Here is a 21,913-nt window from a genome sequence, read left to right on the forward strand (position 1 = left end):
TTGAATGGTTACTTTTCTGAGGCAGCCCGCCATGGCTGCCTGCAGGCTTATTTATTATAGCCCATTTAGTTAAAATAGTTGATATAAAATGTTTATAGTTATAGTTATGTGATGGTTGTCCTCAGTGTTCGAACTATGCCGATATTTTCGGGGGGCCCCTTTTTTTCCCTGGGGGGTGCTTGGGCTTGTCTCGGAGCGCGGATCTCCAAACACATGAGAAGCCTATCTTACGCACATATCACACGGACTCCACACCTCCACACACGCATCGCGTCTGAAGTCATAACTCATCAGGGGAAATCGTGTCCGCATTGGCATGTTCAAAAAACAACCTCGCGTCAACAATGATACCACACGCAAGAACAAAAACAGTCAGGCTACTCAACAACCAACCTGGCAGCAGCAGTCGTTGTCATATCGGTTTATTTTATCTTTGATGTAAACACAACACTTCGGATATGCAAATGTTTCCCGTTACACACGATTGCTATGTCAATAAACCTCATTTTGCCAATATTTTAGAGACCCCCCAACATTTCCCAAATCATGTTTTCAAGGGGGGCGGCACGGTGGTGTAGTGGTTAGCGCTGTCGCCTCACAGCAAGAAGGTCCTGGGTTCGAGCCCCGGGGCCGGCGAGGGCCTTTCTGTGTGGAGTTTGCATGTTCTCCCCATGTCCGCGTGGGTTTCCTCCGGGTGCTCCGGTTTCCCCCACAGTCCAAAGACATGTAGGTTAGGTTAACTGGTGACTCTAAATTGACCGTAGGTGTGAATGTGAGTGTGAATGGTTGTCTGTGTCTATGTGTCAGCCCTGTGATGACCTGGCGACTTGTCCAGGGTGTACCCCGCCTTTCGCCCGTAGTCAGCTGGGATAGGCTCCAGCTTGCCTGCGACCCTGTAGAAGGATAAAGCGGCTAGAGATAATGAGATGAGATGAGATGAGATGTTTTCAAGGGATCTCATGTCTGTTTCAGGGGATCTTGGATCCCCCGAGTACCCCCGTAGTTCAAACACTGGTTGTCCTGATTTAGGCCGAATCCCATTTCACCCCTTGGACCAACCCCTTGGCCCTTCCCCTCCATTTTGCGCGTTCACGTGAAGGGGTAGGGGTATCCCAATCCCAGTTAACGCGGATGGGTAGGGGAAGGGGTAGGGCTTCTGTACCCCTCCAAACGGAGATTTTCCTGGAGCTGACTCCGAACGAAGGGGTTTGAGTGATTTCCCACAATGCCATGCGGATTTCAGAAAGATGGCGGTTCCCGCGGCGAAAGATTGTCATAAATGTATTTTCTCCATTATTTACGTGTTTTAAGTTGTTATCCAGAGGAAACATGCCGCTTGATTCGCTTTCGAGCTGAGAATGAGCAGCGATTTCTGAAATCCAAGCTGCTGCTAAAAAGCTTTGGGAGTGAGTATTGTTTTCGGTTGCTTGACTGCGTACGTTTTGTTCTGTTATTCTCGCTTTTATTGTTTACATGAGTGTTCTGACACCTCATTCTGTCGGATGTGGTGCACGAAGCGCCAAAGATATCCCATTCAGTGGTGTTAGTTAACAAATCACACCCTGCCAGCAGAGATTTCTGGTTCTGCCTCTGGCTCTGACTGTAGCGGCTGGTCGCAGCCAATGACGCATTTGGTCGCGTTTTGCTAATGTAAACGCTGACGGAGGTACGCGATGACGTATGCGATCGTTGAAGGGCTATCCCAATACGTAGGGGTTGAATTTCAAGCCCTATCCCTTGTAGCTCAGTTTCAAGGGGAAGGGGGAGGGGGAGGGGTAGAAATTAGAATTGGGATTGGGCCTTAGACTGGTGTGTTTTGTTTTGTTTTTTTTGGGGGGGGGTTGCGCGATGTTGCACCCGGGTCCAGATTAGGGCAGAACCGGCCCTGGCTACATTTCAGGTGAAGTTTGTTTTATGTATGTATGTACTTGCATAGATGTGTACTTGGTCTTCCAATATGGCGACTACCGAAATCTCGCGGCGCGGTGACGTCATGCGGGAACCCTCTATACCACCTTTATCTGTAGGCACAGTATCAAAAGGGTGAAATGTTTGCTTGCTTAACTATGTTGAGAAAAGACTAAAATTTCCATGGGATGTACTTATTTTTTCACATGTGTGTCCCCCACTGGAAGAACTGTAGTTATATTACTGTTGTGTTTATCTAGAACCTCACAGGCCCAATGAATTCTGTGCATCATATTTAAAACCCAAACTGAAATGCAGATCCATATCTGCTGTCATTTTCTGTCTTGCTACGAAGTATGAATCGTACAACATCTTCCTGTCATTTTATAATTTAGTAGTTTAAGCACTTGGTGCCAAATATAATTTGAGTTATTTTGGTGTGCTCCACAATCCTATCTCAGAACTTCAGTTTTACTGTGACTTTCCTGAGATGAAATTGTGCAATCATGCAAAATAAATATTAAGAAACAATCACTTGATAACACGGGTAATCTTGTTTCTGTTTAATGCTTGTTTGGTTTGTCTTTCACAGGTGGAGGTTCACCTTTTACCTGTACATATTTACCTATGGGGTGCGGTATCTTAAAAAGGTAAGAACAAAAAGGAAAAAAATGACAAGGTTGGCATGTCTACTTCTTATCTATACAGCTTTGAATCTGAATGACACATTTCTGTTAAATACGCTGTAATTCAGTGTTTTATGGTGTAGTTAGGGATTCTTCACGTTTCTGCTTCCTGGGAATTTTCCTATAATGGTTAACATTGGGGGTTTAAACAGATTGACCTCAAATTCAATCTAAAAACAAAAATTGTGCTTGCTTGCATTTTAACTGATTTAAATTGTGACGTATTAAAAACTGCAGACGCCCAATGTGTTACCTGAAGAATCTAAAACCGGAGATGTGAGTGAAGGGGGGGGGAATACAACAGCTTACATTTAAGCTTGAACAATATGTGCATGCATGCAGACTGTGTAAGTCCGAAGCCATTCCTTTTCCAGTCCGTTAACATTTTAAAAGCAACAGATTCCTGGCCCTGCTGTTTTACCTAAAGATTAGATAGCGATAGTTTGCTTGAATTGTGAACATATGTGCTGTGTCTCCATTGTCCTCTTTCATGATTGAACAACATGACAGGTGCTATTTACCGTAGATATTGTGTATGTGAACGCATGTACGCAAATGAGTAAATATGTCAGCAGTAAAACACAAAAGCCGTCAGTGAAGAGGTAGTTTAATACAAAGCCAAGTTGCACCCTGAAGTTTTCCTATCATGTTCTGTCTTATTTTGCTAGCGAGCGCAAAACTAAATTCATGGATCACACTGTGACTCAGACCCACTCCAAAATTTAACGGGTTCTTCCTTGGCCCATGCTACAACCTTCCACCAAGTTTCATTTAAATCAAATTGGTAGGTTTTGCACAATTCTGTTTCATCCGACAAACAAGCCGCAGTGAAAACGTAACTTCCTTGGCAGAGGTACAAATATAGCTGGTCATGTTATCGCAGAACACAAAGTCCTGAAGACATTCCTGTGGTGCGAAACTTAAAAGAAAGGCTTTACCTATGTTAAGTACTGAAGCTGCAGAGTTTTTCCATAAATGTTGATATAAACATCTCCAAGCTTCACCATATCAGTAATCTTCTTTTTTTTTTTTTTCGGGCTGCTCCCAGGATCTGTTCCGCATATTTGATTTGGCATAGATTTTTTTTGCCGCAACCCTCCCCAGTCTATTCAGGTTTGGGACCAGCACTACGCATGCACTGGCTCGTACAACCCCGGTGGCTAGGTATTGTACCAAATCTGCATGTCTTTTGGACTGTGGGAGGAACCGGAGCACCAGGAGGAAACCCATGCAGACACGGGGAGGACGTGCAAACTCCACATAGAAAGGCCCCCGTCAGCCGTAGGGTTCGAACCCAGAACCTTCTTGCTGTGAGGTGATAGTGCTAACCACTGCACCACCATGCTGCCCAAGCTTCACTATATCATCTCATCTCATTATCTCTAGCCGCTTTATCCTGTTCTACAGGATCGCAGGCAAGCTGGAGCCTATCCCAGCTGACTACGGGTGAATCACATTCACACCTACGGTCAATTTAGAGTCACCAGTTAACCTAACCTGCTTGTCTTTGGACTGTGGGGGAAACTGGAGCACCCGGAGGAAACCCATGCGGACACGGGAAGAACATGCAAACTCCGCACAGAAAGGCCCTCGCCGGCCACGGGGCTCGAAGCCGGGCCTTCTTGCTGTGAGGCGACAGCGCTAACCACTACACCACTGTGCCGCCCCTTCACTATATCAATGATTACATATTTTTATTTGTGAAACAACAGCAACAAATTATGAGCACCCATAGAAGTCCATGTGAATGTGTTTACTCTAGAAACATACCAGTGAATTAGTTAGCTGTAGAAATTGGGTCACTGACCAGTCAGGTCAGAAATTTCCACAATGCTGTGCTATGAATAATGTTAAAACAGGGAGGAATGAGTTTGAATGTTCTTTGTATTGTGTATTTAAAAAAAAAAAATCACTGGACATTTAAAACTCTGCCCTACCTGTATGTTTTTGTTTGTTTGTTTGTTTGTTTGTTTGTTTTTGTTTGTTTGTTTGTTTGTTTGTTTGTTTGTTTGTTTAAATAATAAACCTTTCACAACCATTTTTGGACCGTCATATACTACGTATATGGCCAGAAGTTTATAGACACCCTCACCATCACACCTATATACAAGCCTTCCCCAAACTTTTGCCACAAAGATGGAAGCACGCAATTGTCTAAAATGACCGTATGTTGTAGCATTAATGTTTCCCTTCCGTGGAAAAAGGTATACATGTGTAAATAAAGGCTGGTGTGGAAGAAAATGAATGACCTACAAAAATCCATGACCTCAACCCCGATGAACTGTTCATCTTTGAGATGAACTGGAATGCTGATTGTGTGCCAGGCCTTCTTGACCTGACCTCACAAATGCTCTTGTGGCTGGCTGAATGAGCACACATCCCCACAGCAACATCCCAAAATCTAGTGCAAAGCCTTCCCAGAAGAGTGGAGATTATTATAGGAGGAATGTGGAGACCAACTTCATATTAATGGTTTTGTAATGGGATGGGAGGTTTTTTTGGGGGTTGTTTTTTTGTTTGTTTTAAATCATATATGGTTCTGATGGTCAGGTGTCTACATACTTTTAGCCATATAATGGGGTTGAAACAGAGAGGTGTAATAATAATAATAATAATAATTAATAATAATAATTTCTCTTCAGTTTAGATTGAATGAATGTTTAAGTTATTCCATGAAATCGAGTTGTACATGAGCTGATAGCCAACGAGGCGCGTAGCATCAAGTTGGCTTTTAGCCATGTACGACAAGACTGGATGTAATAACCGTTATTCTATCCACATTGACTGACTGGATTTTGAGAAACGGAGCATTTTTTAATTTTTTTGCAAATTCGCTAAATAAAAACTTTATACAAAACATCTGACAATTTCTGCTTAGACCATAAACAAACCGGTGAAATGACAGTAGCAATTTGTGAAAAATGCTATAATAATGCTTGAAAAATAAAAAAAATACGTTCTTACCATCAAATACTTTTATTCTATATATATTTTTTTCTTTTTTTGTGTGTATTTTTTGGGGTTTTGTTTTCGAGCAGAGTTTTTATTTCATCCTTTGTTGGTTCAGCAACACACACCACCGTTTTGTTTTTCTCTACTCCCAGTATATGAGCTGATATCCTAGAAGTACAGTTAGGTCCATAAATATTTGGACAAAGACAACATTTTTCTAATTTTGGTTCTGTACATTACCATAATGAATTTTGAACAAAACAATTCAGATGCAGTTGAAGTTCAGACTTTCAGCTTTAATTCAGTGGGTTCAACAAAATGATTGCATAAATATGTGAGGAACTAAAAGCATTTTTTTAAACACAATCCCTTCATTTCAGGGGCTCAAAAGTAATTGGACAAATTAAATAATTGTAAATAAAATGTTCATTTCTAATACGTGGTTGAAAACCCTTTGTTGGCAATGACTGCCTGAAGTCTTGAACTCATGGACATCACCAGACGCTGTGTTTTTCCTCCTTTTTAATGCTCTGCCAGGCCTTTACTGCAGCAGTTTTCAGTTGCTGTTTGTTTGTGGGCCTTTCTGTCTGAAGTTTAGTCTAACAAGTGAAATGCATGCTCAATTGGGTTGAGATCAGGTGACTGACTTGGCCATTCAAGAATATTCCACTTCTTTGCTTTAATAAACTCCTGGGTTGCTTTGGCTTTATGTTTTGGGTCATTGTCCATCTGTATTATGAAACGTCGACCAATCAATTTGGCTGGATTTGAGCACACAGTATGTCTCTGAATACCTCAGAATTCATCCGGCTGCTTCTGTCCTGTGTCACATCAATAAACACTAGTGACCCAGTGCCACTGGCAGCCATGCATGCCCAAGCCATCACACTGCCTCCGCCGTGTTTTACAGATGATGTGGTATGCTTTGGATCATGAACTGTACCACGCCTTCGCCATACTTTTTTCTTTCCATCATTCTGATAGAGGTTGATCTTGGTTTCATCTGTCCAAAGAATGTTCTTCCAGAACTGTGCTGGCTTTTTTAGATGTTTTTAGCAAAGTCCAATCTAGCCTTTTTATTCTTGAGGCTTATGAGTGGCTCACACCATGCAGTGAACCCTCTGTATTTACTTTCATGCAGTCTTCTCTTTATGGTAGATTTGGATATTGATATGCCTACCTCCTGGAGAGTGTTGTTCACTTGGTTGGCTGTTGTGAAGGGGTTTCTCTTCACCATGGAAATTATTCTGCGATCATCCACCACTGTTGTCGTCTGTGGGTGTCCAGGTCTTTTTTCATTGAGTTCACCAGTGCTTTCTTTCTTTCTCAGGATGTACCAAACTGTAGATTTTGCCACTAATATTGTAGCAATTTTTCAGATGGGTTTTTTTTTTTCTGTTTTCGCAGCTTAAGGATGGCTTGTTTCACCTGCATGGAGAGCTCCTTTGACCGCATGTTTTCTTCACAGCAAAATCTTCCAAATGCAAGCACCACACCTCAAATCAACTCCAGGCCTTTTATCTGCTTAATTGAGAATGACATAACGAAGGAATTGCCCACACCTGCCCTTGAAATAGCCTTTGAGTCAATTGTCCAATTACTTTTGGTCCCTTTAAAAACAGGGTGGCACATGTTAAGGAGCTGAAACTCCTAAACCCTTCATCCAATTTTAATGTGGATACCCTCAAATGAAAGCTGAAAGTCTGGACTTTGTCCATGTCCGTTATATAACTATAACTTGAATATGTTTCAGTAAACAGGTAAAAAAAACAAAACTTGTGTCAGTGTCCAAATATATATGGACCTAACTGTAGAATAGCCAATCAGCATGCACAATTTCTCATCCAGTGAATGTGGATAGAATAACTTGGTATATATTACAACAAGAGGAAACATCTGCTTTTGATCACTAAAGGGACTACCAGAGGAGAATACCAAGGCAGTTAACTTCTGCGTAAAGCCTCCTGTGAAACAGATGTGTTTAGCACTCCGAGATAAAAGCTATATCCTTTTAACTTCAATAATCATAGTGTATAGAAGGTATAACTAAAAGTGGTGGTGAGTTTAAGTGAAATGAACTTAATATTACCCCTCCTAGAACTGCCACCTTATTGTGGTGGAGAGGTTTGTGTGCTTGAATGATCCTAGGAGCTATGTTGTCGGGGGCATTATGCCCCTGTTAGGGTCTCCCAAGGCAGACAGGTCCTAGGTGACAGGCCAGACCAAGAGCAGTTCACCAAAACTCCTTATGGATAACACTCAATCAAGGACCGTGACTTCGCCCGGTATGGTGCAGCCGGGGCCCCACCCTGGAGCCAGGCCTGGGGTTGGGGCTCGTATGTGAGCGCCTGGTGGCCGGGCCTTTGCCCACGGGGCCCGGCCGGGCTCAGCCCGAAGCGGTGACGTGGGCCCGACCTCCTGTGGATTCACCACCCACAGATGTAGCCGTAGGGGGCCGGTGCAGTGTGGATTGGGCGGCAGTCAAAGGCAGGGGCCTCGATGACCTGATCTCCGAACACAGCGACTAGCTGTTGGAACATGGAATGTCACTTCACTGGGGGGGGAAAGAGCCTGAGCTTGTGCGGGAGGTTAAGAGGTACCGGCTAGAGATATTCAGGCTCACCTCCATGCACAGCTTGGGCTCCGGAACCCAGCTTCTCGAAAGGGGCTGGACTCTCCACTTCTCTGGAGTCGCCCATGGTGAGCGGCGGCGGGCTGGTGTGGGCTTGCTTATAGCTCCCCAGCTCAGCCGCCATATGTTGGAGTTTACCCCAGTGAATGAGAGGGTCGCCTCTCTGCACCTTCAAATCGGGGAGAGGGCTCTTGCCGTTTGTGCCTACGGGCCGAATAGCAGTATAGAGTATCTGGCCTTCTTGGAGTCCCTGGGAGAGGTACTGAGAGGTGCTCAGACTGGGGACTCCATTGTTCTACTGGGGGACTTCAACGCTCATGTGGGCGACGACAGTGACTGATTGGGAGGAACGGCCTTCCGGATCTGAACCCAAGTGGTGTTTTGTTATTGGACCCCTTTGCTAGTCACGGTTTGTCCATAACAAACACCATGTTCGAGCATTAAACTTTAAACTTTCATTAAACTGGAAATAAGTGGTAGTCAGGCAGAGGTCAAGCAGGGTGAAAATCTTTTTTTTTTTTTACGATTTTTTTTGGGCTTTTTTTTCACCTTTATTGGATAGGACAGTGTAGAGACAGGACAGGAAATGAGCAGGAGAGAGAGACGGGGAGGGATCGGGAAATGACCTCGGGTCGGAATCGAACCCGGGTCCCCGGATTTATGGTATTGGCGCCTTAGCCACCTGAGCCACGACGGAAAAGGCATTCGACCGTGTCGCTCATGGTATTCTGTGGGGGGTGCTTCGGGAGTATGGGGTTCGGGGCTCTTTGCTAAGGGCTGTCCGGTCCCTGTACGAACGGAGCAGGAGTCTGGTTCGCATTGCCAGCAGTAAGTCAGACCTGTTCTCAGTGCATGTTGGACTCCGGCAGGGCTGCCCTTTGTCACCGGTTCTGTTCATAATTTTTATGGACAGAATTTCTAGGCACAGGATTTCAAAAAGCAGGATTTCAAAAAGCAGAATTTCATCTCTGCTTTTTGCAGATGTCCTGTTGGCTTCTTCAAACCAGGATCTTCAGTATGCACTGGGGCGGTTTGCAGTCGAGTGTGAAGCGGCTGGGATGAGAATCAGCACCTCCAAGTCCGAGGCCATGGTTCTCAACCAGAAAAGGGTGGCTTGCCCTCTCCAGGTTGGTGGAGAAGTCCTGCCTCAAGTGGAGGAGTTTAAGTACCTCTGGATCTTGTTCACGAGTGAGGGAAGGATAGAGCGTGAGATCGACAGGTGGATCGGGCTTCCGCAGTGATGCGGTCGCTTTACCGGTCCATCGTGGTGAAGGAACTGAGCCAAAAGGCGAAGCTCTCGATTTACCGGTCGATCTACGTTCTGACTCTCACCTATGGTCATGAGCTTTGGGTAATGACCAAAAGAACAAGATCGCGGATACAAGCGGCCGAAATGAGTTTCCTTCGCAGGGTGGCTGGGCGCTCCCTTAGGGTGAGAAGCACAGTCACTCGGGAGGAGCTCTGAGTAGAGCCGCTGCTCCTCCACATCGAGAGGAATCAGCTGAGGTGGCTTGGGCATCTCTTTCGGATGCCTCCTGGACGCCTCCCTGGGGAGGTGTTCCAGGCATGTTCCCCTGGGAGGAGGCCCCGGGGAAGACCCAGGACACGCTGGAGGGACTATGTCTCTCAGCTGGCCTGGGAACGCCTCAGTGTTCTTCCCGAGGAGCTGGCCGAGGTGTCTGGGGGAAGGGAAGTTTGGGCTTCCATGCTCAGACTGTTGCCTCCGCGACCCGACCCCGGATAAGCTGAAGAAGACGAGAGACGAGACGAATTTAATATTAGTAATTTTTGTCTTACTAAACTATTACATGGGATTAGATTTGACAAAAGGCTGTGACTTGACCAAAGGAAATTTTGAAAGTATAAGAAGTGATGAGCACAGTTGGAGGGTTTTATTTGACTTTGGTTCGAGCTGTGAAACAGCTGTCATAAACTATCTTTAACAAGACTTGCTCTTTGAAAGCTACTATGTATTATTCAACACTGTATCCATAATGCAGGGATTTTTTCTCTGTAAACAAGTACATGCAGAATATTAAAACATGCATTCACAGCTGCTCCGTGTCTGTGTTAACTGGAATTGACTTACACATAATGACTTGAAGTAGAATTTATAATGTTGGGATCATGCCTGTTAATTAGGTCATGAATATTGATGGATGTTCTAAAAATTAAGCATGAAATGGGAACAGTGTTTTGTAGAATTGAATATGCTGGCAGTGACTGGATGGTTTGTGGTTCTCTTCGCTCTCTGACTGATAAATGCCTGTAATCATTTTTTACTGGGATGAATGAATAACTAGATGGAATGAAGTTGTTAACGTTGGTTGGCCAGCAGTTCTCCCATCGGAGTTATTAATAGTAGCATGGGGTGAAATAGAACAGACATACACACACTCCTGAGCGTGTGTGTGTGTGTGTGTAACTCAGCAGCCAGCCCATAGTGCTTCATTACAATGGGAAGTCAGGCTTACAATATTCTTCAGGAAGGCACTAGGCTGCAAAATATTGAACAAAATAGCATATTGTTGATCACATTAGGATTGTGATTTGCATTGCAGTCTCTTAAAACCAGTTGGAAAGGATTTTTTTTTTTTGTCACTGACTGCATATAAATTGCTTTTTTGCATCATATTAATGCTACAAGCTATTGGGGGGAGGACCAGGAAACGCATGCAAAAAAATAAAAATCTGGCTGCTGTATGATCAGTCAAGATACTTGCATGACATGATGAAAATATGGCTTGTTTGGAGGCTTATTTGTACCGTATCTTGCAGGCTTCTGTGTTCTCACTCCTGCAAAGCTTAATAGTGGGAGAAAGATTAAAGCTAGACGGCCTTTCGATTTCATAAAGTCCGTGAAATTTAGTTCCCTCTGAAATTTGGTCATTGTAATGCATGTTTATTTCTGTAATATCTCCAAAAAAAAAAAAACCAGGCCATTCTGTGGCTTGGAAGTTATTTAATTTGAGGGGATTCCCGAGCAAATAATGTGCATGAAATTGCTCGTTTCACGCAGTCAAGCGGACAGAGGAAGTCCGTGTGCACATGCACAGGTTTACCTTCTTTTTCCTTCTTCTTTTAGGTTTTACAGTAACTGGCATCCACAGTGTTGTATTACTGCCATCTACAGGTTTACCTTTGACCGTACCCTGACAGTTACATCATTCTGTCGCTAAACAAACAGCTGATCACACCAAGGTGCTCGCTGACTGCCAATATTTATTAGTTTGGTCCTGCATTTCCTTTCCTTCGCAACATAACACATTTTCTTCTTGCTTTCCGTTACTGTAGTTAGTCTTTCACATTTCATTCATGCGCACACATCTTCCATTGTTCTCTCCTGTTTCAGATTTGTATCCCACAATGCTTTGCATGAACGGGGAAAGCCCACCCGTGATGCATGACATATCTTGTATTGCGTCACGGGGAAGCAAGAAAAAATAGCAGAGAATTTAGGGCCACATAGCCCTAAATTCATTAACTGTTCTGTTTTTTTTTTTAAACTGATAAAACTGAAAGTCTGTGATTTGAATTCAGTAGCTTTCGGTCCACTAAACAAGAATAACTGAGTGTCGGGGAAATTCTTTTTATGACCTGAACTTGAAAAATCTGAAAGGCAGTCTACCTTTTAATAGGTGATGTATCAGTGGAGAAAATGATTGAGGGAGTGTGACTATAAATGATTTTCTTTCCCAAGTTTAGCAGGGACACTTGCCAGGCTTCAGCTAAACACAACTTTTTGTTTACTTTGGTGGTCCAAAAAAAAGAATTTCTTTCCAAAGGAGCAAGTTAGTTACAGTCAGTACGTTTACATGCACATCCAAATCGAGCTGCTGTCGGTAATCGAGCTAAGGGTCCCAGCAGGGGTGCCAGAGAAATCCAATCCTACATGCAGACAAGGAAATCGAGCTATTGTGTGAGGTACATTATGCACCCGAGCCACAGGTGGCGCTACACGCCCCATCGTGTTGGTACACTTCCGGTTGTCATCATGAAGAAGAGCTATTCAAGAGTATAAACAAAGTTATCAGCAGTGTTGCCAGATACTGCTGACGTTTTCCAGCCCAAAACATGTTCATATCCGCCAAAATGCACTTAAAACCGCCCAATCTGGCAACACTGGCAGTTCCGTGTTCACAAGTTCCGTGTTCAAGCTGTTAGGCTTGCTCTAACAGACTGTATGGCTACAAACTGTCCTGCGCAGACCACTGTTTTGTAAGACAACTTATTTTGCACAATTGTATATTTTTCTAAAGTCCATTTTTTGCTTACAAAAAAATATATATTTTTGCTTACAATTTAACTTATGTCTTAATAAACACAAAGTTCAATTGCTTTGTTTTTATTGACATTCTTCAGATGTTGGACATATATATACACACAAATACAGTGACTTGTTTATGTACACAATTCACAGCTATGCAACAGCTGTACAGATGTATTTGGTGATACAGTAAGTGAGCTAAATTTTAACAGTGCAAACAATGCCACAAAGAAAAGATTCATGCCGTTGTCATGATTCGTTGTCATGCCGACCGAAGCTGTTGTGTTTCCCGCTTGTGGTCTCGTCACTTCTGGAAGGGGCAGTGCTGAAGTAAGTAGCTCGACTACGTAGCTCAATAGGGTTTACATGCACTAAGTAGCTCGGCAGAAATCGCATAATCTAGGTCGTGTAGCTCGATTCCGAGAAATCAAGTTTGGTTCAATTTCAGCCGAATTAAGGTGTATACATGGCATTTTGAACTTCGATTTCAGTCGAGCAACGGCAGAAATTCGATTCTCTCTATGTGCATGTAAACGTACTGAGTGTGAAAAACCTATATACAGTTAGCTCATAGTTAACATTCTTCAGACAAGTGTTCATGGCAGATCTGCGTCAAGTATACATCACTAATACTTCCGCCCAGTTATATTGCACAGTCACTAGCAGCATTTCTTGACAGTCGAGTTATTTATAATTTGATTATATGCAGTCATATTTTAAGATACCCACAGACCTATAAAAATATGCTTTATTTCTGTATCATATCTTTATCGTAGTTTCTGTGTGTTTTATTTCTAGACTCCCTGGCTGTGGAACACTAGAGAATGCTGGTATAACTACCCATATCAGGTATGCTCTTTTTTTTTTCTCCCCCCCCCGAATTTTCACGTTACTTGGAAAAATTCCACGTGTACACTTTGACTTGGTATTTTCATGACCTTGCATGATCATGCTGGTTTTACTTTGTAGGAGTTATGCCACAGTTTGGAACATGTAGTTTTGAATAAACTGTGTGTGTGTGTGTGTGTGTGTGTGTTGTGGGGTTCCCCCCTCCCCCCCCAGTTGCTTTAAATAATGAATAAATCATGTCAGAATATGCTGTGATTTAGGAAAATAATTAATGATAGGGTGGTGTGATGGTGTGGTATCATGACGAAGTTGATTCTTTTCCAATAGCAACACATCCCAAATTGTTTGTTTTTATACCACTACAATTTGCCAACATTAGCAATGTCTTATTGACTAAAGAATGATTTTGGGCTTTTGTAAATTTGTTTTATAGTTCATATTTAATGTTATGGAACATTTGGTGAAACGCACATTCCTGTTGTTGCTTATGTTATAAGCGATATAGCAGTCATTTCCTCACCAGACTTTATTTTTGAAGTTAATATGATGTGTATACTGTACATTTTATTAAAACACGCAGAAAATGTACAAAATGCTGATTCTGGAGACTCCTCCCGAAAATGCTAAATAAATGTTCAAAGAAAGCTTTATCAACAACACTTATATGTATTTTGAATCTGTTGATGTATAGCGTCTGCTTTACAAATTCCTGTGCAAGTTGGTGCTATAGAAACCGTAATGCATTAGAATGCACACGTTAATGTAAGCCTCTAATTTGCCTTGCAGCATGAAATACTTTCTGAGCTGCTGTTATTTAATAATTATTCACCAAAGGCAAAGTGAATATCTGTGAATAATAACCAAGATGAAGTCAAGGTTATTCACTGAGCCGGGCGGCACGGTGGTGTAGTAGTTGGCGCTGTTGCTTCACAGCAAGAAGGTCTGGGTTCGAGCCCCATGGTCAGCGAGGGCCTTTCTGTGCGGAGTTTGCATGTTCTCCCCGTGTCTGCGTGGGTTTCCTCCGGGTGCTCCAGTTTCCCCCACAGTCCAAAGACATGCAGGTTAGGTTAACAGGTGTGAATGTGAGTGTGAATGGTTGTCTGTGTCTATGTGTCAGCCCTGTGATGACCTGGCGACTTGTCCAGGGTGTACCCCGCCTTTCACCCGTAGTCAGCTGGGATAGGCTCCAGCTTGCCTGCGACCCTGTAGAACAGGATAAAGCGGCTAGAGATGAGATTCACTGAGCCTGAGGCAGATAATTGTTTTAGTATACGGTAAATACACAGGTGATTTATTTCAAAAAAATTTTCAAAAATCCTATTTACATTTTTTTTTTTCAAACTTCAAAAGTAGCATGCAAATGTAATGGGTGTAGGGTTGTCAGTTATCTATGCCGACTCACATAAAATACTTTGTTTTGAAATAGATAAAATAAATCACAATTCCGCCTTACCTTTGAATAGTTTTTAGACCAAACTAACATTTTTAGTGCTTTTAGGAACAGCATTTTCTTTCATAATTTTGTAATGCTTCCTCAATTACGGTGACGAGGCCATTGGCCACCATGTTGCTGAGTCGCTCGAGGTGGTTATCGAGAAATGGTCCAAATTTCTCAACCAGTCAGTGCTCACGATTTTCTATAATCACCTGCGTATTTATGCTAAAGAAAATTATTCAGTATCTTCTGAGTCTAGATCTCAGCAGTACTATCATTTTGAGTTTGGGCTCTTGTTGCTGGATTAACTTCTGGGACGGCGATAACTAGATGGTGTTGATTTTAACCCGAAGGATTGTTGGCTCTATTCCGCACACATGCTCATATCCTTCTCGATTGTTAATCATGTTCAGTGAATAACTTTGTTTACTTTATTTCCACAGGCTCTAACAGTGGACCTGCACTATTACTACATTTTGGAGCTGTCTTTCTACCTATCTCTACTCTTCTCTCAGTTCACAGATATCAGGAGGAAGGTATGAAGCTGGAGTTTTCCCTTCTTAAATCTCCCGACTTGTAGTCCCCAGTGTCACAGCTACACACCGTTCCGAGCTTCGCTGTAGTTATAAATCATAGTAGTTATTAGATAATATAACTTGAGCGTGCGTCAGTGTGGAAACTAGCCGCTGTCTCGTTTGTACTAACCATGTGGATTTATGTGGTTATAGGTGTACTTTTTTTTTTGAACTACGGTATCTGATATGAAAGGTCAGTGTGTAACTATTTCTTCTTGAATGGCTGTCTGGTCGTTGGTTCAGTTCCTCTCCACTACTGACTCTCTCACGCTGTCATGTTAAAGCCATCAGAACAAAAACGTTAAAAAAAGAGCTTGGTTCTCTTTTTAGCACTTCTGTAATAAATGAGTGCTACATTTTATCTTGGGTTGATCAGAATGACTGTGCCTGTGGGTATGACACTATTGTATGGCTTTAATTTATACTGAATGCTTAGGGAGACAGGTGAGTAATTTTGTTTGGGTTGTGGGGGGAGGGCTGGGGAAGCTGATCCTAGATCCCCATTTTGTGTGGTGATATTACTAGTGTAGTGAAATGCTTTGTACCTTTTCATGTCTCCAGAAATGGGCTATTGGGGCTGACCTCTGTTATAATTAAAGATGAGACATTAATATCCAATTTCTTTTTTCTTAACCTACATCAGGTTTGCTGTTTAATAAATATTTTGTAATGTGGATTGTTTTGGACTTTTGTGGGACTGAGTGTAAGAGCACCAGTGACAGTCATAAGAAAAATACACATAGTGCTACGAAGAAGTGAGACTGAGCCTGATTTCTTCCTAGACCAAGAGGCAGGGAGGCAGGCAGGCAGACAGAAAGGGAGGGAGGGAGGCAGGCAGACAGGCAGGGAGGGAGGCAGACAGGGAGGGAGGCAAGCAGACAGGGAGGGAGGGAGGCAGGCATGCAGACAGAGGCAGGCAGACAGACGCAGACAGGGAGGGAGGCAGACGGGGAGGCAGACAGACAGACGGGGAGGGAGGGAGACACAGACGGAGGGAGGGGAGGGAAGGGAGACAGAGAGGGATGGAGGGAGGATGGACAGACAGGGGAGGGAGGGAGACAGGCAGACAGACGGGGAGGGAGGCAGACAGAGAGACAGGGAGGGAGGCAGGCAGGGAGGGAGGCAGGCATGCAGACGGACAGGCAGATGGACAGGCAGATGGAGGGAAGGAGACAGGGAGGGAGGGAGGGAGGGAGGGAGGGAGACCGACATGGAGGGAGGGAGATAAGCAGACAGGGAGGCAGGCAGGCAGACTGGGAGGCAGGCAGACAGACTGGGAGGCAGGCAGATGGGGAGGGAGGGAGGGGGAGACAGACAGGGATGGAGGGGAGGGAAGGGAGGATAGACAGACTTGGAGGGAGGGAGACAGGCAGAGGGAGGGAGACAGACAGAGGGAGGAGAGACAAGCAGAGGGAGGGAGGAGAGATGAGCAGAGGGAGAGTGACAGACAGAGGGAGGAGAGACAAGCGAAGGGAGACGAGCAGAGGGAGGAGAGACAAGCGGAGGTAGGGTGGGAGGAGAGACTGACAGGGAGGGAGAGGGAGACAGACGGATGGAGAGAGAGGCGGAGGGAGAGAGACGGGGAGGGAGGGAGACAAACAGGGAGAGAGGAAGAGAGACACGGAGAGAGAGAGGGAGAGAGACCAGCATGGATTAAAGTTTTCCGTCGTGTGACGGATTTCCGTCAACTGAACTCTCCCAAGGCCAAATGTGAGGTCGGTGCTGATCCGAGGAGAATTAAAATGACGGGTGGTTGGGTAGAGATTGGGTTATAACACTGATGTGTTGCAACACCACCAACTATCAGCAGGGTTTATTTAACTTTTTTGTTTTTGAGCCATGCTTTGTGTTGTTCATTTCCTATGTTTGATCATGTTTAAACGTTCGCTGTCTACGGTGCGGCATTAAAAAAACATGCGCTGTCAAAATTGGCAAAATACATTCCCATGTGCTTGGTGTGCTTGTGTCTGACCATTTCTGTTTTGTATTAAATTAAATCTTGCCAAAATGACTTAGTTCAAACCTGGACATATAGAAATAGAGCATGTTAAAAAAAAAAAAAACGAAAAAATAAACCCCGGAAAGCCCGCTCCTCTGCTTCAGCCAGACTTGAAGACCCGACGGTGCAATGCTTGCAGACTGTCAGAAGTAATTAGACCTAAATTTATAGCTAACAAATCAGCAGATGCCCCAACAGTTATTATTTTCATTAGGCCAATGTGTAAGGTATGTTAGAACCGTGCCTTATAGCCTACGTTATACCACAATTTAAAGGACGTTTGAGGAGTTGGAGGCTGCGAGCTCAATGATGTTCCGACATGCGCTAAACTTTATTTCCTGAAAATCCTACACCAGCGTTCAATGCCCCAAACAGTCAAAATGTCTAGAAGACTACGGTTAAGTAATAATCATAGCCTACTAAGTTAAATTATATCAAAACATCTGTTTCTGGCCTATGAAATGATGGAGGAAAATGAGAACGAACGCAAAGTAGCAGCCAACTTCACGCGATCTTTTAGGTAACTTAACACTCGTGTTGGCCACAATATTTCTCTTAATAAAATCTTGAATTGTTTTTGAAGTCGTATTCAACACAAAGTAAGGTCAAATTATAATTAATTTAATTTAAGCGAAGATCCAAACTTTTTTCTATATTGACGTCGAGCACAGAGGAGCATGTCATTCTGCTTTCAGTTTCGGCAGCATGGATGCGCTTTACATGAAAGAAGGCACTGATGTGTCTGCCATCGATAAAGGTATAAAAAAACAAGTGGAGGTGGGCTTTGCTGTACGAAATAGGTGAAAACGGAAAGCCATTTAGTTCATGCTGCAAAAAACTAAATATTCCAGGTGCTTGCATTTGTGTGGTTTGCCACAAAAAATAATATACGGAAGCAATGGAAAGAAAGTGCAATAAATTGAATATATTAGTAATCCATTAATTAATTGATAATAAAGTTATCAGTTCTAAGTTAACCATTCTCAGAATTTCATCAAAATCCACCCATAAACACCCCCCCCCCCCCCCCCCCCCCCCCGTAAATTTTCAGTCAAATAACTTTTTTTTTGCTTTAATCCATGGACCAGCAGAGAGAGGGAGAGAGACGGACAGGGAAAGGAAGGAAGAGAGAGGTGGAGGGACAGACGGACACAGACAGGGAGGGAGGGAGAGAGACAGGAGAGAGGGACGGACAGACGGGGGAGGGAGAGGGACGGACAGACGGGGGAGGGAGAGGGACGGACAGACGGGGAGAGAAACGGGCAGAGAGCGAGACACGGAGAGGGAGAGAGACAGGCAGGCAGACAGACTGGGGGAGACAGACAGAGACGGGGTAGACAGACGGGGGAGAGAGAGAGAGAGAGAGAGAGACACCGATGGGGAGAGAGAGAAGGGAGAGACTGACAGGCAGAGAGAGGGAGCCAGACTGGGGGGGAGAGAGAGAGAGAGACAGGGAGAGAGATGGACAGACAGGAGGGGGGAGGGGGGACAGACAGGAGGGGGGAGGGGGACAGACAGATGGACAGACAGAGAGAGAGAGACAGACGGGGGGAGAAAGAGAGAGGGAGAGAGATGGGGAGAGTGAGAGAGAGAGAGAGCTGGACGGATGGACAGGAGAGAGAGAGAGAAACCCAGACGGGGGGAAGAGAGAGAGAGGGAGACAGACAGACAGACAGAAAGCAAGCCCCAAGGTGTAATCTTCGTGTGATATTTTCAGCCAGGGTCAATGATGCATCCAGTACACGTTGCTAGCAGCAGTGACTGAGAAGGTGCATGTATTTACATTTACTGGTAAGAATGTGAACAAAAAAGTTGATTATTTACTCTAGTATTCATTTTTCCACAAAGTGTGTTTAGAGGAGAAAGTAAAAGTGGATAGACCAAGTAAACATTGTCCAATTAAAGTACAAATTACTTAAAAAAAAAAAAAAGACAGCTGCAAGAACAGCAAGTCTGTTCAGCATGTTTGGTATTTGGAGAAAACTCTGCCTGAACTCAGTAGTTCATAACGTAGTAGAAATTTTGAAAATGCAGCTTCCTTTAAGTATGCATACAATATGACCAAAAGTATATGGACACCCATGTGCTTGTTGAACATATGGGGTTAGTTCCCCCTTTGTTACTGTAACAGGTTCCAGTCTTCTAGGAAGGCTTTCCATTAGATTTTGGAACGTTGCTGGAGGAATTTCTGCCCATTCAGCCACAAGAGCATTCGTGAGGTTGGGCAAGGTCTGGTGTCCAGTTGCATTCCAGTTCATCTCAAAGGTGTTCAGTGGGGTTGATATTAGGGCTGTGTGCAGACCAGTCAAACCATGTCATTCTAGAGCTCACTTTGTGCACAAAGGAGTCGTCATGCTCGAACATGTTTGGGTACCTTGGATCCAGTGAAGTGAAATATCAACTCTACAGCACACACGATCATTCTAGACAATTGTGTGCTTCTAAACCTTTTGGCAACGTTTTGTGAAGGCTCATGTATGGGTGTGATGGTCAAGTGTTTGCACATTTCTGGCTATATACCGTAAGGTGTATAATAGTTTGCCTCACATCATTCTTATGTCCTCAATGAGTGCTTGTGATAAATGCATCGTGTTTAACCCTGATAGTTTCATTGTCAAGATATGGATAGAGATTAGATTTTAGTCTTTTATCAGAACCAGCCATCTCTCTCTCTCTCTCTCTCTCTCTCTCTCTCACCAGTCTGTTTCGATCACTAGTGCCTTTTAAGCAGACTAATGTAGAATCAGACCTACACCTGTTCTTAAACACCCAATCTGACAAACTATCATATTGCAATTAATCTACAGTGCATACTCTTAGCAGAGGCGTATATGATGCATGCTATGGATGCACACACCAGTCACATTTCCCTTTCCTTGATGTATCAGTTATACTAGCTGCTCTGAGGTGGGTTTCCCAAAAGCCTCTTAATGCTAAGAGCATCTTAACTAGGAGAGAGAGTGTTCATTGTGCTGCTCGCACTACCATTTTAACAATAATCTTTGTGCTGCGATGCTTTTGGGAAACTCAGGTCTGACTGCTTCCACATGATTATGTCTGTAGTGGTTAACAGGCCTTCAGTTGGCTCAAAATACATCATAAATACATCCAGGGTTTATTTTTTTACACAAGAATAAGAGTTGTTCACCATCTTGAGATTTCAAGACATTCACAGTTTACTTTTTAATCAGTTTTTAATCAGATATTTCTGGATAAAGATACAGATGAAGTTCCCCTTCCAAAAAAGTGGTCTATTCAAGTGTGCTTTGAGTATACTTCTTTTAAACTAAAAATAAGAGCATGATTTCAGTTTACTTTTTATTTACTTATCAGAGATAGACTTAATAAAGTTATACATAAGTATACTTGGCTTGTACTGAAAAATATATAGAAAAGTCTAAGTATATTAAGCTTACACTTAAACTTTTGATCAAGATATACTTAACAAAAGTGTAATAAGGTATTAAAATATTTGTGCCTTATGTTTAAGTGTACTTGCCCTGTAGTTGTGCTTCAGCATTGACTCTTGGGTATGTCTGTGGTTCCATATAAGGTTGTTTTAATTTCTCCTGAGTGGGAGAATTAATTTTATTTATTTTTCTTTAGAGCTTGGATGTCAGTTTCAGTTGTCATTGCCATGTTTTTATACTTTGGCATTTAATACAATGTTGCTTTAAATTTTGATTTTTAAAGAAAATGAATGTTCTTAATCCTGAGTATCTGTTATGTGAATTCTTACCTTTATAACTTCATTGTAACTTAAGGTACAAAACACTTAAGTTGTCTACTGGTAGTGTGCATGAGGTAAGGGTTAGGGCTAGAAAACTATTAGTATAACTAATATACTGCAATTACCTAGAAGGGTAATTGCAGTATACTTCAAAACTAAAAAGTGGACTAGATGTACAGTATATAAACAGTAACTAAAGGGGTGTTCACACGGCAACTTTTACTCCGGTGTAGCACCGGGGCTGCCCCGGTAGAGCGTTCACACGGTACAAAGTTATACCGGTGTAGCCCCTGAAAGCTGCTTAAACCGGTGCAAATCTAACCCTGCTCGGGAGGTGGTTTAAGAAATTTACTCCGGAGTAAATGCTAGTTTGCGGGGCAGCACCGATATAAAATGGGACGTCTGAACGCTACAGGGGTAGACTCGCTACGCGTGAGGAGAGTTGATTACATACGGGCATTGCATAATTTTGCATCCTGGTATTTTGCGCTTCCAAAATGGCGAATATCAACAACAACAGAACTGCGTGTCTTCCAGTGTTGCCAGATTGTCAGTTTTAAGTGCATTTTGGTGGATTTGAACATATTTTGGGCTGGAAAAAGTCAGCAATATCTGGCAACACTGATGTCTTCATCCACGTTGTTTTCCCGGCGCTTGATGATGCCATGACAACCGGGAAAAGGAAGTACATTTTCACGCATGCGCATATTTCATTTCCGCATTATTACTATCGGAAATGATAGTAATAACGATAGGAAATGATAATAATAAAAGGAAATTATATCAAAACTTTATTACTATCAAAGGAAATGATAGTAATAAAGTTTTTGCTACTATAGCACGGTCGCAGAAACTGCCGTGTGACCGCAAGTGGGGCTGC

The 21,913-nt window shown here is 43.2% G+C and overlaps 1 protein-coding gene across 2 annotated transcripts in view; it reads left to right on the forward strand.

Moving 5' to 3' along the window:
• Window positions 1–21,913, forward strand: part of cers6 (ceramide synthase 6) — an 85,747-nt gene that overhangs the window by 39,619 nt on the left and 24,215 nt on the right. For both annotated transcript variants that reach the window (XM_060930089.1, XM_060930090.1), the window contains exons 4-6: window positions 2,501–2,558; window positions 13,244–13,294; window positions 15,173–15,265. In XM_060930089.1, coding sequence (XP_060786072.1) covers window positions 2,501–2,558; window positions 13,244–13,294; window positions 15,173–15,265 — 202 coding nt within the window. The remainder of the gene's footprint in view (window positions 1–2,500; window positions 2,559–13,243; window positions 13,295–15,172; window positions 15,266–21,913) is intronic.

The sequence above is a fragment of the Neoarius graeffei genome, chromosome 9 (assembly GCF_027579695.1).
Source record: "Neoarius graeffei isolate fNeoGra1 chromosome 9, fNeoGra1.pri, whole genome shotgun sequence".
Taxonomy (NCBI): Eukaryota; Metazoa; Chordata; class Actinopteri; order Siluriformes; family Ariidae; genus Neoarius; species Neoarius graeffei.